This window comes from Mycteria americana, unplaced genomic scaffold (genome assembly GCF_035582795.1).
Source record: "Mycteria americana isolate JAX WOST 10 ecotype Jacksonville Zoo and Gardens unplaced genomic scaffold, USCA_MyAme_1.0 Scaffold_53, whole genome shotgun sequence".
Classification (NCBI taxonomy): Eukaryota; Metazoa; Chordata; class Aves; order Ciconiiformes; family Ciconiidae; genus Mycteria; species Mycteria americana.
Window position 1 is genome coordinate 747,074 of NW_027445639.1, and position 15,510 is coordinate 762,583.

The 15,510-nt window shown below is 55.4% G+C and overlaps 2 protein-coding genes across 6 annotated transcripts in view; one reads left to right on the forward strand and one right to left on the reverse strand.

Annotated features, from left to right (window-relative positions):
- The window catches only part of BOP1 (BOP1 ribosomal biogenesis factor), a 69,657-nt gene extending 60,736 nt beyond the window's left edge, over positions 1-8,921 (reverse strand). Inside the window, exons 1-2 of one of the 2 annotated variants that reach the window (XM_075490359.1) lie at positions 8,825-8,921; positions 7,536-7,700 (exon numbers count right to left, since the gene is read on the reverse strand). In XM_075490359.1, the coding sequence (XP_075346474.1) occupies positions 7,536-7,700; positions 8,825-8,869 (210 nt within the window). In that variant the 5' untranslated portion in view covers positions 8,870-8,921. Of the gene's footprint in view, positions 1-7,535; positions 7,701-7,885; positions 8,068-8,824 lie in introns of those variants that run through there. The other variant, XM_075490360.1, reaches the window with a different exon arrangement.
- HSF1 (heat shock transcription factor 1) overlaps positions 8,501-15,510 on the forward strand; it is a 73,608-nt gene continuing 66,598 nt past the window's right edge. Inside the window, exon 1 of one of the 4 annotated variants that reach the window (XM_075490362.1) lies at positions 8,501-8,882. In XM_075490362.1, coding sequence (XP_075346477.1) covers positions 8,757-8,882 — 126 coding nt within the window. In that variant the 5' untranslated portion in view covers positions 8,501-8,756. The remainder of the gene's footprint in view (positions 8,883-15,510) is intronic. The other 3 variants (XM_075490361.1, XM_075490364.1, XM_075490363.1) reach the window with 3 other exon arrangements.

The window sequence follows — 15,510 nt, forward strand, 5'->3', positions numbered from 1 at the left end:
AACTCATGCTAAGACTGTCAGTGCAAGTAACAAGCCTGAAATTTTTCACCCTGTGAGCAAACATCAATTTGTTCCATTTCATGGGGCTGACAGAACTGCTAACGGCACAAAAAGACGAAGCCTGACGTGGGAAGAGTCTCGCAGACATACCAGACTCAAGAACATCTCAAGACAGAGACAGCTTGCCAGACTGCCAGGCAAACTCAGCAGGTTTGCTGTTTATTGCTTCAGCTTTCCTTCGCAGAGTTGTCGTCCAGAGGCCATAGCACTGCGTGCGTGAAAGCCGGCTTGTCACCCCCCGGAGCACGGAGCCCTGCGCCGACCTAGGCTCACAGCTGAGCACAGCCCTCCGCACCCCGGTCACACCGACACCGGGCTGGGGCAGGGATCGGCGCAGCAGGCTGGGGACACCGAGATCCTACCGCTCGCTTGGTGCGGTGACTTAGCAAGGCACCACGGGCATGCTGGGCACCGAGCGCCAAGAAGCGGCACTTCCACTGATGCCACGAGCTGCTGTTAGCACAAACAGTGGCTTCCTTCCTTCCATGACTGCTAGGAACATCTCCCAGGGGACAACAGGCAGAAATCAGGCCACCACAAAAGAATTTGTCAGCTGCTTTCCTATTTAAGACCGGTGTGGCAAACACGAGTACAAATTAATGCAGAGGAGAGGAGAAAAAGCAATACAGGGCTAGAGAGAAGAACTGAACCAAGGAGCTCCTCTGTCCAGCCCCTGCACGCGCTCCTGCTGATGCGAATATATCAACCCCAAACAGCTGGGGTCCTGCTGCTGTGGCTGCGCGGTGCTGCGCTGAAGGCAGCGCGGTGCTGAGCTGAAGGCAGCGTGGAACCACCGAGAAGAAGGAAAATGAGCACAGGCTCACTGACAGGTGCTGGTGGAGAAGCAGAGCGGAGCTGGATAGGGTACCGCAGCCCAGAGCCCCGCGAGGATGCTCCGAGCTGCGCATCTGAACGGACGAGAGCAAGACAAGGCCTCCGGATGCAATCCCTGCAGGAAGGGAAGAGTTAAGCGGCTCTCGCTGCCTCGCCGCACCGGCAGTGCCGGCAGTGCCTCCCGATGCCCAGCACAGGACAGATTTGCTTCAGGCGCTCGGTGCCACAACAGGGACTCTGACAGAGCCACGCTGAAGGGGCTTCCTGGATTATAAAAGCAGAAAATAAACATTTCAGCCTGGCCTTCAACTGCAGGCCACCGGGCTTTTCCCCAGGGGCTCGGAGAGCAGTCGGACAGCTCAGCTCAGCACCGGGGCTGCCAAGGAAGAAAGCACAGCTTGTCAGAACGCTGGAAGTCATTAAGAGGAAATCTAATCCGACAAGGACAGCCTAATATTTACACAGCCCTGCGAGCTAGAGAGGCACTAAGAACGGGGCTTTGCAATCTGCTGACAGGCAGGTGGTGGAAGCAGTGGCCTTTCTCGCTCCGCGATCCCGAAGGGAGCTGGGACAGCACAACTCAGTTCAGCACCTTGTTGCTCAGACCGGATTAACACTTCTCCACGGGCTGAGGCGCCAGCGCTGGCTCACAGTTCAGTACCTCTCTCTCTTCTGTCCTCAAGAGAGGCTGCCTTTACTCCTCTGTGGGGTTTTTTAAGCCCCAAAGACGAGACTTCTTACATTCCAGCTTCCTAAAAGCATCTTCTTGGAGAGAGCTGCACATAGCCACCAGGACTGTGAGAAGGAGCAGAGCTCTGGAGAGGCACCTCATCATCCCACCACCACCTATGCTTGAGCTCTGCACAGAGACTGACACATCCTAAACTGCTTTGTGCTTCATCATCTCAGGAGCCGCCAGTCCTCCCATCACTTCTCTAGGCTGGTCAAACACAACAGTCGCGAGCCCCACAAGACAAAAACACAACCCTCCGGCAAGAGTGTTTCAAACACCGAAACGTTCAGAGAGCAAGAACAGCCCCCTGTATCTAAAGGGTTTCTCCCTTGCCAGACCCACTGCTGCCACGGATGGAGCAGGAAAGACTAAGACCAGACCAGCCGAAGAGTATCGGCTTGGCTTCGGCACCCTCCAAATCACCGGCTTTCACCAAGAGAACATCACAGGTTTTATGGAAGCAGCGAGAGACCACGATTAAAGGAGTCAGTCGGCAGAACAGTGCCACAGCCCCTCGCTGTGAGGTGTGACATCAGCAGCGTCCTCTCTGTCCGTGGGTCAGAGCTCCCAGCTCTTCCTGGAGCCCCAGACAGGCCTCTCCGCGAGGACCACGATGCTGAGTCTACAGAAAAGCTCTGGCAACCTGAGCAAGCAAGGCTCCTTGCTGTCTGGTCTCTCAGCAGGAAACCTCAGAGTAATCACAGAACATCTGCAAGCTTCCCTTCCCTTCTCTGTCCACACGCCACCCTTCCCCACGAGCTCCCTGATGCTCTCCATGTTTCTCTGGCAGAGCAGGAGACCCTCCTGTCGATTCCCGAGTGCTGTACGCATTCAGCTGATGCATGTAGCTCTCCTGCGAGTAGCCCAGAAGCCTCTGGCAGAAGCGGCTCGGGAATCCTCCCCAACCTCAATGAACTTGCTGGACAGCCAGAATACGCTGAAAGCAAGAGACCCAGGGCACGCACAAACCCCTCCAAACACGCTCCAGAGCTTGGCTCGAGTGGTGTGCGCAGTGACAGGCCGTTCCCAGAGAACAAAGTTGTCTTTGACATCAAGGCCGAAAGTCCGACGGGGAGGAGCAGGAGGCTTCTCCAGCACCAGCTCAGGTGTCCACACTGCCAGCAAGGCACAAGTGATGTTGGAGCAAACTGGCATCAGCTGGCAGGTCTAAAGGCAGGTTCAAAGCAAATTTCCACGAGACAGAATGAGGTCTTCAGTTTTGAAAAACAGGGACAGCAAGACAGTTGTCCGGGCTAGAATGAGCAGGCTCAGCAAAACGCGCAAGACTGTAAAAATCAGGCCTGGGTCTCTAAGGGGGGGAAGCTGATCTAGCACCACTGCTGCTGAAAGGTGGCCTTTACCCTCCCACCCTCCTCTCGCTGCTCCCTGTGCGCCGGCTCGGCTCCTGTCACACTCCGCAGGAAGCCGATTCAACCTGCTCGCCTCGTGGAAGGGAAACTACCTCAGCAGGAGGAGAGACAGCTCTCGGTCACACCGACGAGGTGACCTGGCTCAAGGAAGCATCTTCTGAGACGCAGCAGAACCAGAAGGGAGAGGACAAGGCTGGAGAAGGGAAATATCCCCGCTCCGGCAGCCCTCGGAGAAGCTGCTGACTGCAAAGTTCGTTAGCCTGCTGTGAAAACACAGCTTCAGAGAAGCTGCCAGGGAGGGTCCGCGCTCTGTATTTGCACTTTATTACCTGACTGCAAGGAGCCGGAAGAACTGGGGGCTGTCACCGCCACACGTAATAACGACAGCTCTGTGTTACGGCAGACGGCTGCTTTTGGCACTTACACGTCACGTCCCCGACTGCCCTACGCTGTACTGGAAATGAACGCTGTATAATTTGCAACATGTTTTAAGCTTAGGGCTAAAAATCGATTAAATTTCCGAGAACGAGCTGAACAAAGTCAGAAGAGACTGGCCTCCAGAGGTACCTGTTCACAGGCAGGCTACAAATCGTCATTCAGCAGCGCTCCCAGAAGGGCCAAAGTCACCACACCAACCTACCAAACAAAGACACCTAAGGACTACAAACTTTCGGGCAAGCATTAAAATCCCCCCAAAGGAGCAGGGACAGGCCCCCTTCCGAAACAGCTGCTAACAGAGGTGGAAGTTAAACCATTTCCTCTCTCACCAGGGTTAAATCCCCACAAGGTCTCCTCGGAGCATTTCAGGGGCACAGCCCTGGGCAGCAGCGTCCTCTGTTCCCTTACAGGGAGCGTGGCTTGGAGGAGATCCCAGCGAGCAGCCAAAGCCACGGATTAACGTCAAGGACACTCAGAGTCTGCGTTCCTTTTCGGAGTGCTTTGCTTTTTTGCGTTCCTGTAACTAAGAGCCTGACAATTCTGCTCTGCCAGGATAAAAACTTGTTTGGTGGCACCTGCAGACCGTTTAGGGTTTGCACGTGACTTTGGCCAAACCACTCCTACAGAGCACAGTCAACGACACAAAATTAACAAAACAAACGTGGGTGCTTGGGGCAGCGGGGAGGCAGCGTACACACAGGCAGGGGGTCAAGGCCACGACCCGAAGAGCCGGCACAAGCCAATATCACAAATACCGGCTCAAGCGAGAGCAAGGTCTCGTGGGCAGATCCTCCCACTGCCCCACTGCAGAGGAAGCCGTGGCAACTTACAACTCGCGGTGAGTCTCGGTTCCTTACCCGTCGCGCTAACAGCAGCTCCGACGCTTGACAAGCCCTTCGCTGCAGCCGCAGATGCCCAGTCAACCCTCCTATCTTGTAACAAAAACTAATCCCCCAGCAGGTTTTGCCATCACAACCCATCCAAGTAAAATTCTAGCTTGCCTTTTAACAATGTTTTCATAAGTAACTCCTAGTAAATTAAGCGGATTTGCCTACTGTAGAGCCGACGAACAGAAATCAAAGGCTTTAAGAGTCTGCAATCACGAGACCAGAATTTGCAAAATCTCATTCAAACTTAAACAGATCTATCCAAGGCAAACAGACAGCTCTCCAATGCCAGCGAGTGAAACGGTGCCTAAGCAGAAGCTAGTTCTCTTCATTCTTGCCCCAAGGCCGTAAGCCCATTTTTAAATACGGCAGTATTAGATGAACAGCACCAGCGTACTGCGTGCCTGCCACCCGCGCTGGCGACCCGGCAGTTCTCCCCGGCAGAGGAGGACACCGAGCGCCCCGATGACGGGCCCCGCTCAGAGCTGTCCTACGAGCACTCCTTCCTCAGGCCCTGCGTGTAGCTCCATTTTCTTCGCCAAAGTTTCCCACCCACGAAGCAGCGAGCACCGTTCCAAAGCTAAGAGCAAAAGCGGGATGCTGCGTAGAGCCAAGGAAAGACCCGAGATGCTCCTGCAACTTTCTTACTTCATAATTTACCCCTGCTCTCCCCAAATTACCCAAGTTAGAATGTAAAATTCTAAACTGCACGCAGCTCACGAAATTGTTGAGTCGCTCCGAAAGCTGCCTGAGCTCCTGAAGCTTCTAACACTATAATGTAGCATTTTCAACCCATTTACTTATGGCGTTACGCAAAGGCCCTGTAAAGAAGGAAGAGAAGAAAACCTAGCTGCAGCAGGCTGTAGTTCACTGCACGCGGTTCACAGTTCCATCAGAAAGCGTGTAGGGTGCTGCAGATCAAAAAGGACAGAGGCACAGACAGTAGAATTATTTCCCTGCAGGACCCCAGAGAAGAAAAGGGTCTGAACAGCCCAAACTCCTGTTAAGCTCCCCACTGGGAAGGTGATGCCTTTGCAAGGAGCGTTCCTCTGTTCCCAACAGAAACAACAGGTAAACGTATTCCCGGCCAAGTCGACGTGTCCGATGTCTTTTCCCTTTGCGAAACCCCTTCAGGAGCCTTCCCCCACAAGAGGAAACCCAGTCAAGTCTCCGCTCCGTCTCTAACGCTCCCTGCTCAGGGTGGCTGCAGTCTGCGTCAGGTAACTCCCTTCACACGCAGCCCAGCAGCACGCCGGGCTCCTGCGTGGCAGGAACAGCGCCGGCTCCTGTCCTTCGGCTAGGACGTCGTTGCCTTTGCACAGTGAAGGACCAGGACGAAAGGAAATTGGGAATCTGACTTCACCGAGACGTCGCCACAAAACCAACAGGCTGTCCCTGCCCAAAGCGGCAGCGAGGCCAGAACAGGGACGTATGGCACAGCGATGGAAACAGGGTTCAGGATTAACGCCCCCGACCTCCTCGGCTTCTGCTGTTCCCGCTGTAGCTCTTTTTTAGGCCGTGCTACCCGCACAAAGCGCGCAACATTCCAGCGCAGAACAGAGCATCGTGTCCAGCTCGGCCTGGGTTGCAACGAGACAGCGATGGATCCCAGTATCTGCAGGTACTTTCTCACAGCCCGACAGCACTGCACGCACTTGGACACTGAGCAAAAGGCTGAGGAATCGGGTGGGGGGGGCACAGACCCAGCCCCAGCTCTCAGACAGACAGACGGATGCACCGACAGTCAGTCCCGGCTTAAGCAAGCGTCCTACCGTCTACACGGCCGCGTGGCAAAACAGAGCCGAGAGCCAACACCAAAGGAAAACAACGCCCGCTACCAGCCAAAACGCCTGTGTGGTGGCGGGGACTGATTGTTCCGAAAAGCAAAGCGGAACAAAGCAAGGCCTCGCTTCCGCAGAGCGATTCCTGGGCTGGATCAGCCGCCGGGCCTGGCCCACGCCGTGGATTCCTAAGCAGTTGTTGAAGCACGAGGACGAAAGCAGCGTCAGGGTGGGAACAAGCGGCCGTCGACGGAGACAATCCAAGGAGGACGGCTGCTGAACAGCAACACCGCAGCCCGAGGCACCGCTGTGAGGTTCCTAAGCAGGTCGCTAGAGGAACTTTCTACTAAATTTCTTCTCCAGACCTTGTTAAAGCTTCTACCCACTGTCCAAACGAATAAATAAATACCCGGATCCAGACAGCCAGGATAATAACGAGGCAGTTTCTGTTCACAAGCCTAGGACGTGACCCAGGGTGAAGGAGGCTGCCGTGCCCGAAGTCCCAGGGATCCGCACGTTCATATCTCAAGACAAATTTGAGCGTGATTTTTTTCCACCAACCTTTGCGCCTGCACCTTCCGAAACAGAAGCGAGACTATTGTCTTTATAACAATTTTCTTGAAATCTACTACCTACAAGAGAAGCATCACTACTCATCCCGACTCTAGAGACGCAAACTGGCACAGAAGTTGTTTTCCCGTGAACGAGCGAGCAGCTCTGCGGCTCTCTACGCTGCTTCTCATCGCGTCAGAGAGCAGAGGAGCCACCTAACTTTGTACACCTATGGTTTCCTTCACGCTGATCCTGCTCCTCGCTGATCCTGCCGATCCCCGGAGACGGGCGCTCGGCCGGCGTGAGCCCTCCCCAGCATCTCTGGGGCCTCTCTACTCCATGTACAGCCCAGATTCCTCAGGCCAACCCGGTGGTACCACAGCCCAGCCCCTGCTTGTGCAGCGACAGAAAAACAGCTAAAAAAAAAAAAAAAATCGAGATACTTCATAGGTCTGAACAAGGATCCTCGTCACAGACGCTTCGCTGTGGTTTACGTGCACAGCTCCGAGGTTGCTCTATCTCCACAGCGAGGGGCACCAACGCCGGGCACGGGGCCGCCCAGGCCGGGCACGGGGCCTTCCTCGCACCCGTTCCTCCTCCTCCGGGCACGAGCGGTGGCTGGGGCTTGTATGGCTTTGCCTCTGCCTACCCTTCCTTTCAGGGCTTGGGGAGGCACCGCAGCCCGCCGGGGCGGGCCGGCACCGGACCCCCGGCGCCGCCTGCCCCCGCCGGGCCGCCCCGAGGCTGCGAGCACCCGGGGAGCTGCCGGGCCTCGCCCCCCCCGCCCGCTGCAATGGCGAATCCCGGCGGTCAGGGGTGACCCCCCCACACAGCGCGTCGGGGGGCCGGGAGGGCCCACGCGTGGCCGCTCGGCCCTTACGTGTGTCCGGGGGGACGAGCTGCCGCCGGGGCCTTCCTCCGGGCCCTCCGCCTCCTCCTCCTCCTCCTCCTCCTCCGAGGTGCTGTCGCTGCCCGAGTCCTCCAGCCCCGAGTAGACGCTCTCCTCGCTCTCCGTCAGCTCCTCGCTCTCCCCGGCAGGACTCGGCTGGAAGGGAACGGGGAGAGGCGTCAGGACGGCGGCGGAGGCGGCCCCACACGGCCCGGCCCGGGCCGAGCCCCCGCGCTGCCAGGGCCCCGCCGGGCCCGGTCCAGGCCCCGCCGCCGCCGCCCTCAGCGGGGCCGCAGCGCCCGTAACCATGGCAACAGCCCCCCGCGAGCGCGCGCCCCGACCTCCTCCATGGCTCCGTCCCGCGGCCCCGCGTGCGCCGCCGCCGGCCCCGCCGCGCACCACGTGCGCGCGGGTCAGAGGTCATGGCACCGCCCCCCGCCGCTTTTCCGCCTTCCCCGGCCCCTCCCCCCCAGCAGTGCCCCCACGCCGCTCCCGGGGGAGGGGGGAGGGGTGGGGGGAGGGGGGGTCGCGGTCCCGGCGGGGGGGGGAGGGGGGCATAATTGGGGAGAGGTCAAAGGGGAGAGGTGACTCGGCGCGGTGCGCATGCGCACCAGCAGCGCGCACGCCTCACCTTCCCGGCGGAAGGCGCATGCGCATAAGCAGGCACCGGGCGGGTGCCGGCGGGATGGAACGCATGCGCATAGAGACGGGCGGCGGTGTCGGCGGGATGCGCATGCGCATAGGGGGCTGTTCCGCGGGGTAGGAGCACGTGCATAGAGGCTCTCGGCCGCTGCCTGGGCACAAGTCCGCATGCGCACAGAGGGATGCCCTCCGGGGTGGGGGTCGCTGAGGGAGCGCATGCGCAAAGCGCCGCCCCGCGCCCGGCGGTGACGGCAGCTGGGAGGGGGCGTGCCCCCGGCGCGGGAGGGGGCGGTCCCGCGCATGCGCGCGGCGGCCCCGCGCGGGGGGCTTGTCTCGGAGGCGTCCCAAGATGGCGGCGGCCATGCTGGGCCCCGGGGGTTGCAGTGCGCAGGCAGCGGCCCGGCCCCGCGGCGGTGGCCGCCGGCGGCACTAAGCCCCGCGCCGCCCGCCCGCCTCGGCCCGCCGCAAACCCCACCTGGCGGCGGTTTCCCGGGGGGGGAGCCGGCACGCCGCGGCCTGCCCCGGGGCCTGCAGCCGGGCCCTCAGGGCGCAGCGGCGGCGGCCGCCGCCATGGAGGGGGCTGGCGCGGCGGCGGTGGGCGCCGGCCCCGGCGGCAGTAACGTGCCCGCTTTCCTCACCAAGCTGTGGACCCTGGTGGAGGATCCCGACACCGACTCGCTCATCTGCTGGAGCCCGGTGAGTCCCGGTGAGGGGACGAGGCGGCCGAGGCCCCGGGGCCCGGGTCCCGTCAGCGGGCGGATGCCCGCTGACGGGATCCGGGCCCCGAGGCCTCGACCCAGGCGTGTCCGCGGCCTCCCCCGGGCTCCGGAGTGACTTTCCCAGCCGCGGGCCTGGGCCTCGCTCTTTACCGGTGTGTCACAACATGGGAGCGGGTTCCTGTGACTCTCCCGGCCTCGCAGTCGCTCTTCCCCGCTCCTAATTAGAGGTGCTGCCTCTTTCCCCAGTGGTTATCCCGCCCGTGCACCTCATTACCCCAGCGCCGCAATACCTCGGGGGGAAATGAGCTATCCCGTGTACTTGAGGGGGAAAAAAGCAGCGTCCAGACGCTCCTGTAACTGTTTCCATGGCAGGGGATGCTCTGCGGCTTTTAGCCGTGTCATTATCGCCGCTGCGATACAGCCTGTGCTGTTTCTACGGCACTGGCCTGCTTTGTGGTTGTACCAGTGGTGCAAGTCCCCTTTTTCCGTCTTTTCTAGCTGCTCGGGGAAGTTTTAAGTTTTGTCTAAAAGGTGGTAGTATCCGGAGCCAAATGCGGCAAGCTGTTTTTCGGAGGCAGTTAGGTCTACGGTGTTTACCTGAAATCAAATGGAAGAAGTTTTCTTGCTGTTTGGTTCTTAACCTGGCAGACCAAACAGTTAAGTAGAAATAAGTTATCGCGAATACTCGATTACTCTGTCGCCTGTATTGCCGTATCGCCTCGCTTCGACCGCAAATCAGGGGTTCGCTACCGAAACTATTGAGGGAAGAGAAACACGGTAATATTGGTGAGAGTGGAAAAGGAGTGTACAGAGGTTTGGCTCCAGATGGGAGCGAGGAGCTAAGATGAGTGGAACTGCTGCTCAGGATGATAAAACGTGAAAGATAAGGACTAAAATAAAAGCATAAATGCGCTGGGAATGTTTTTTTCATAACTCTTGATCGTAGCTGCTCTCCACCAACTCGAACTGTTTGCTTATCTGACTCGATGTGGCAGTAATGAGATGACAGCCCGGCGCTGTCTGTTTGCTGCAGATATTGCATTGCTCTTAACTGTGCAAGTCATCGCCTCTGAACGAGCGCCTTGTCCTGCTACTAGAGCAAACAAAGATTTACCGCCTTGCGTTTAAGGAGTTCATATTCATTTTTGTGTCGCTGAAATGCCATGAGAAATTGCGTTTAGGGGCAGGGGACGAATGGCATCGCCCCGTTCCCCGTGCGCTGGGGAGCTGCAGTGCACGGGCAGGTCGCCTTCCTCCTGGGGTGGGTGTGAGAGACGGCTTGGGGAGGCTGTGAAAACTTTGGGCCTCTGTTTGAATGCAGACGGATTCGCTGTTTGGACAGTGTTTGAGTTAAGCTGTGCCACTGGGAATGCGGAGTAGTATCCGTGGAGTTAGTATCTACATGCAAATCAGCATGCTTTTGCAAATAGGTGGATATACTTTGCTTATCTTGACAGATAAAGAAAGTTGCCTGCGTCTTTACATTTCTCCTTGCCCCAAAGGTTTTTGCAAGTGTCCTGAGTGGAGAGGGAAGGAGGTGTTGGTGTTGAGGCTGGCCAGGAGAGTTCCTGAGTGCTCGCTTCCATCCCTTTGGCCGTTTGCTGCCCGTTCTTTGGTGCTATTGCTCATCGGGACCATTTTGGTTTGGAACCTGGTGACCCAAAGCTGTCCTAGCCCACCAGGGGGGCAAGCAAGCTGCTGCTGGTAGATGAGAGTGAAAAGGTGGAGAGAGAGATTCGTACAGTGGTTTTGCATCTAACGAAGCAGCGTGCTGGCCGAGGTTGCTTTCCAGTAGCTGCCCGGTACGTGTTCTTGGCCTGTGCTAAACATGCAATCTCCTGCGTTGCTCACCGGTGATAACCTACCTGTATTTACCGCGTGTTTGCTGTGTGTGTGTGAAGAGCAGTGCGATAGCTCAGACAGCCAGAGCACTGAGGTTCAGCCCGGAGCGAAACTTTATTCCAAAGCAACTTTGCAGTCTGAGACATAGATATTTTTTTTTTTTTTTTAGCTCCTTTCGACTATTGGTAGGTGGACAAACCTTCTAGGTCTTGGCAAGGGCTAAGGAAGCATGGTCTGGATGGATATAACCCTTAAAATGTATTGTTCAGTCTTAGATCCTGATGATCTTCGCTTCAGAAGCGGGTTCTGCTTGTGTGGAATGACTGTGTCAGGCATCTGAGCTCCCTGTTACTCCTGGTGGTGAAAATAAATGTTCTGTGAGTCGATGGAGTCTGTGAAAATTGGGGGAAAGACTGGGTCTTCCCCTAAGTTGTTCTCTAGCTTTTTTTTTTTTGTTAATACAGGCTGTGATACAGAAACAGAGCAGTCAATTATCCTCAAGCTTACTCGGGTGATCAGTGGTTGATTATTCTCAGCTTACTGTGTTTAATTCCTTTCTTTCAATTTTCTTTAATCATAGATGGAAGAAATAAGCTGTAGGGGTTCAGGAATATGGATCTCCAGGTGCTTGCAGTAAGGAAGGGGATCTTTTTTATCTGTTTGAGGAGAAATCATCTCAGTAGAAAGCAGGAAAATAAACATAAGGGGGAGATAAAGAAGCAGAATGCACTTTTTAAAATACAAAACTTCTAATTTGACTTCTTTTGAAGGTAAAGTCTTCAAATTTTGTTTGTGATTCCCTGACACCCTTTTTTTCCATCGTTTTCTCATCTCGGAAACTTCTCTCATCCCTACAGCTGAGGTTCATGGTTCAAACCCCCCCGGGTGTAGTGGCTGCAAGTCTGAAAGGCAGGGTGGCTTTTAGGTGTTTATCACGTCCTCGACATCAGCCGCTGCGACAGCCGGGTTTCTGCCCTGCCTCACCCATGAATCCCGCCCTGTTTTCTCAAGTGTAACGTTGCCGCTTTCCGTTCAGAGACTCTCGGATTTGCTGATCGCAGAGGCCAAAAGTGTCCTGGGGAAGTACCCCAGGCTGCTCGCGCTGTTCCTGCACCCTCACCAAAGCCTCTCCTCGGCATTGCGGGCAGCCTGCCGAGCTGGATTTTTCCAAAGGGCGCACAGAGAGAAATGCATTTTCCTCATTGTTTCAGATCAGTCGGTGCTTCTCACATATACGGATGAGACGGCACCCAGCTGAACGGCTGGGCAGCAAGTTTAAAAGGCAGATATCTCGTAATGTCGCTCACAGATTGTGTAATCGCTCCCCACAATGATGGTGCGCAGGCCAAAACCGTAGAAGAATTTGAAAAGAGTTCAAGAAGGATGGTTTGTTTCCTTATAAAACACAACATCTGGATATAGTTTCTGCCCTCAAAAGTACCAACACTGCTGTTTGCTGGTATAAGTTTGTTCGGGAAAGTTGATGTTGTCTTGCTTAGGCTTTTCCCCAAGCATCTCGTCCCCCTGGGCCTTAGTCTGACGTGGGACAGCAGGTCTAGTTAACTCTGCAGCAGATTTCTCCACTGAAACAACCAAGTTGAAGTATATTTGGGACAGAAATAATATGACTAATTGAAGACTAGTTTATTTTTACATTATTTGCTACATTTCCTCCCTCTCCAAGGTGTGCACTCACCTCAACTAGGAGTTAGCTGCTGCCAAAGACCACGCCTCTGCCCCTGCCACCGTCTTGGCGTCTCTGCTAGTGATGGTGGGGCCTCGGTGAGTTGATTCAGCTTTTTGTCCTCCACAGGTTGTTGGGTTTTTTTCCCTGGCTATTTTTCTGTTGAATGGGTGAGTTTTAGTGACTTGTCCTGCTGCCGTGTGACTGCTAGAGGTGATGGGAAAGCGTACCTGGGGATGGTAGGAAGAGGGGGACAACCTTTGCAGGTAGCAGCCACCTCTTGAAATTGAGTTAGTTGGAGGGTGGATGGTTTGTGAGTCTCTGGAGGCCGGGAGATGCCCTGAGGAAGCAGCACTGCATTTGCTCTGTTCCTAGAGAAGCTCCTGCTTAGGCATCTTCTCTTGGCTGCTGCCACGCATAGACCTCTGTCCTGGCTTGGTAGGCAGCTCTTGGGTTAACACTGAACCTTCCCCGCCTGCTTCCCAGTGCCAGCTGTAGCACTTGTCCTGTTCTTGGTGAACTGAGCTTGTGAAAAGCTCAGAGAAGTGCCAGAGCCAGGAGGGCAGGGGAAGGAAGCTGTGCCCGCTTCCGTGGCGGTATCTTGGTTGCGTCTTCGGCTCGTCTGTGCGACACCTCACGCTGTCTGCTGGGGATCTGACGCCCTCCTCTTCCCTCCTGGCAGCCCTGAGTCTCATCGGGATCCAGAGGGAGCTATACCAGGGAGCTCAACTGGCAGAAAAATGGTTTTGCTTTTACTTCCGTGGACTGATGCGTTGTGGGCTTGGGCGAGCGTTAGGGCCAGCGAAGGTGGGTCAGGGCAGCTCCTCGGCGTCAGCAGGGTGCTAGATTGGCATGACTGCATGTGAAACCGTGGCTGATGGGTGAAGGTCTGCGAGATAGCCGTGTTCACCTTGCAGTGGCTAGGTACAGTGGGTCTGGTGGCAGTTTTGGCCCCTCGTAAGTTAAATCACCTCAATGAAGAGGCAAATAGACGCCCGCTCAAGAGCAGGCAGGGTGAGGGCCTCCCCTTGGTGGTGAGTCCGTAAATCAGCACAAGCGGCAGCGTGCAGCGTCACCCCTTGAGAGGTTTGTAGGTGCAAGAGGGTGGGGGCGAGGTGAGGAGAGGTGCGTTCGCTCCCGCTCTGCCCGGGTTGTCCTGTCCACCCTGTGATCGTTGGACCCTCCGCTGAGCCTGTTCCACCGGCTGAAGTGAAAGAGCTGAGCTGGTTCAGAGGGCTCCTGGGGGCTGCAAATAGCAAAAGGTAGATGAGGGACGGAGCGAGGCCTCCCTTTTCTCGCAGCCGTGACCTGTTTTTTGGCTGGCCCTGCATCTTGTGAAGTCATGCCTTCAGAGCATCCTGTTAGAGGGAAGGGATACAGGCTTGGGGAAACCAGCCGCTAACGCTTCGCTGTTCTATGACTCATCTTGAAGGGAGCGTCAGGTTCAGAGCCATCGGCTCCGTTCTCTTCACTTGGGGAACAGGGACAAAAGAGGCGGGGGGGGGGCGTGGGAGAACATGAAGAAGCTCCTTCCTCCTTCCAGGAGGAAGCCATGAAATTCGGTGTCCTGCCCAGAGTCACTCTTGTCCAAGCCTTAAGCCTGAATTTAGAATATGCTGAGCTTAGGCTTGTGGAGCCTGAGCATCAGTCCTTGTATCAGCAGTCGAAATGAAACCACCCGCTGCTGGCAAACCCCACGTACCCATTTCTGCGGCAGCAGAAGCCCGGATTCCGGTACAGGAAAGTCTGTGTGGTGAGGCACGGGGTGCTCCAGCAAGGCTGTGGGTGTTACTGCCCAGAGCAATATGAGCATATAAGGGACCCTGAGGCTTGCCCTGATTTAGACCTAGCGAGGTGGCTGGACTATCCGAGTGTGTGACTCAAACTTGGAAAGCAACCAGATGTGAAACAGCAAGCCCTCCACGGCACACTGACCTTAAGCAAAGTATGAGTGAGGTGCTGTTTCCATGCAGTCGTGTTTCAGTCTGATGGCTCTGTTAATGCTCTCGGACAGTGGAGGGGAGCAGAGTGCATGAAATAACCTCATCAGCAGCTTGTTTTGCCTGTAAATATGTACACGCTTTCTGCACAGCTTGCCAAATTCGAGGCCAGCTCTCATGAGGTCAGTGCCGAGGTCCTCGCCTGCGCTAGGAAAATTACTCTTTGCTGAAACTGTCTGTCACCAGTTGGGTCCTTCAAGAACAGGATTCCTGGTGCCTTAACTCTTGGTGTGCAGGAGACGCCGCTTACCTCCCTGCTGTTCTCAAAACCGGTGTTATCTCAAGGCAAGGTACCACTTTGGTGAAGTATTGTATGGAAAATCTGAACGTACAGCTGGAAACAAGGAATGTGCAGAAGAATTCCAATACCAGCTTGTGTCTAAAGAGTTCTGATTTACGGTCTGTGAAAGTTAGCTGAAAATCGAGGAATCGGGAGGAGGAAGGGTTTATAGCTGCCAAGCAGTGAATGGGGCAAATGTGAGTTTTTATCTTATATTTAATCCCTCATGTGCATAGGTAATAGCAACTTTCATGGTTTTGCAAGGGGAAGTTGATCCGGCCTAGCATATAGGGTGAGGGTTTGTTAAATAAGGCATTGGGCTTTTAATAAAATAAAATTCAACCATTGTTCAGAGCTTTTATGTTTGAATTACTTTCAAATTCTGTGTTTGCAATGCAAATCCAAAATAAAACTTACTCCAGTGAGCATGGTGATCAAAATAAAGTGCATATTTTTACAGGGCAATGATAGCTGTAATCGTGTTGGATTTCCGGTTGAGTTTCAATTCAAGGATGTGAGCCTTTAAAGGTTGGGGTTTTTTTACCTTAGTCAAGCTAAAAGGTTCATTAGGATCACAAGGTGAAGGTCCAGTGTTGGGTAGGAGGTTAAAGAAGGGACTTCAAGAGGTAGCCCTTAATGGAAAGCCTCTACCTAGAGCTGAAGAGTGCTGGTAGCCAGAACCACTGGAACTGCTCTAAACGCTGCTTGGAGCTGGCTTTGGGAAGGTGATCTGCTGACACGTTGCAAATCTGAACGTTCAGGAACTGTCCTTTGAAACCTGGGCCTTTCAGATTTCTGC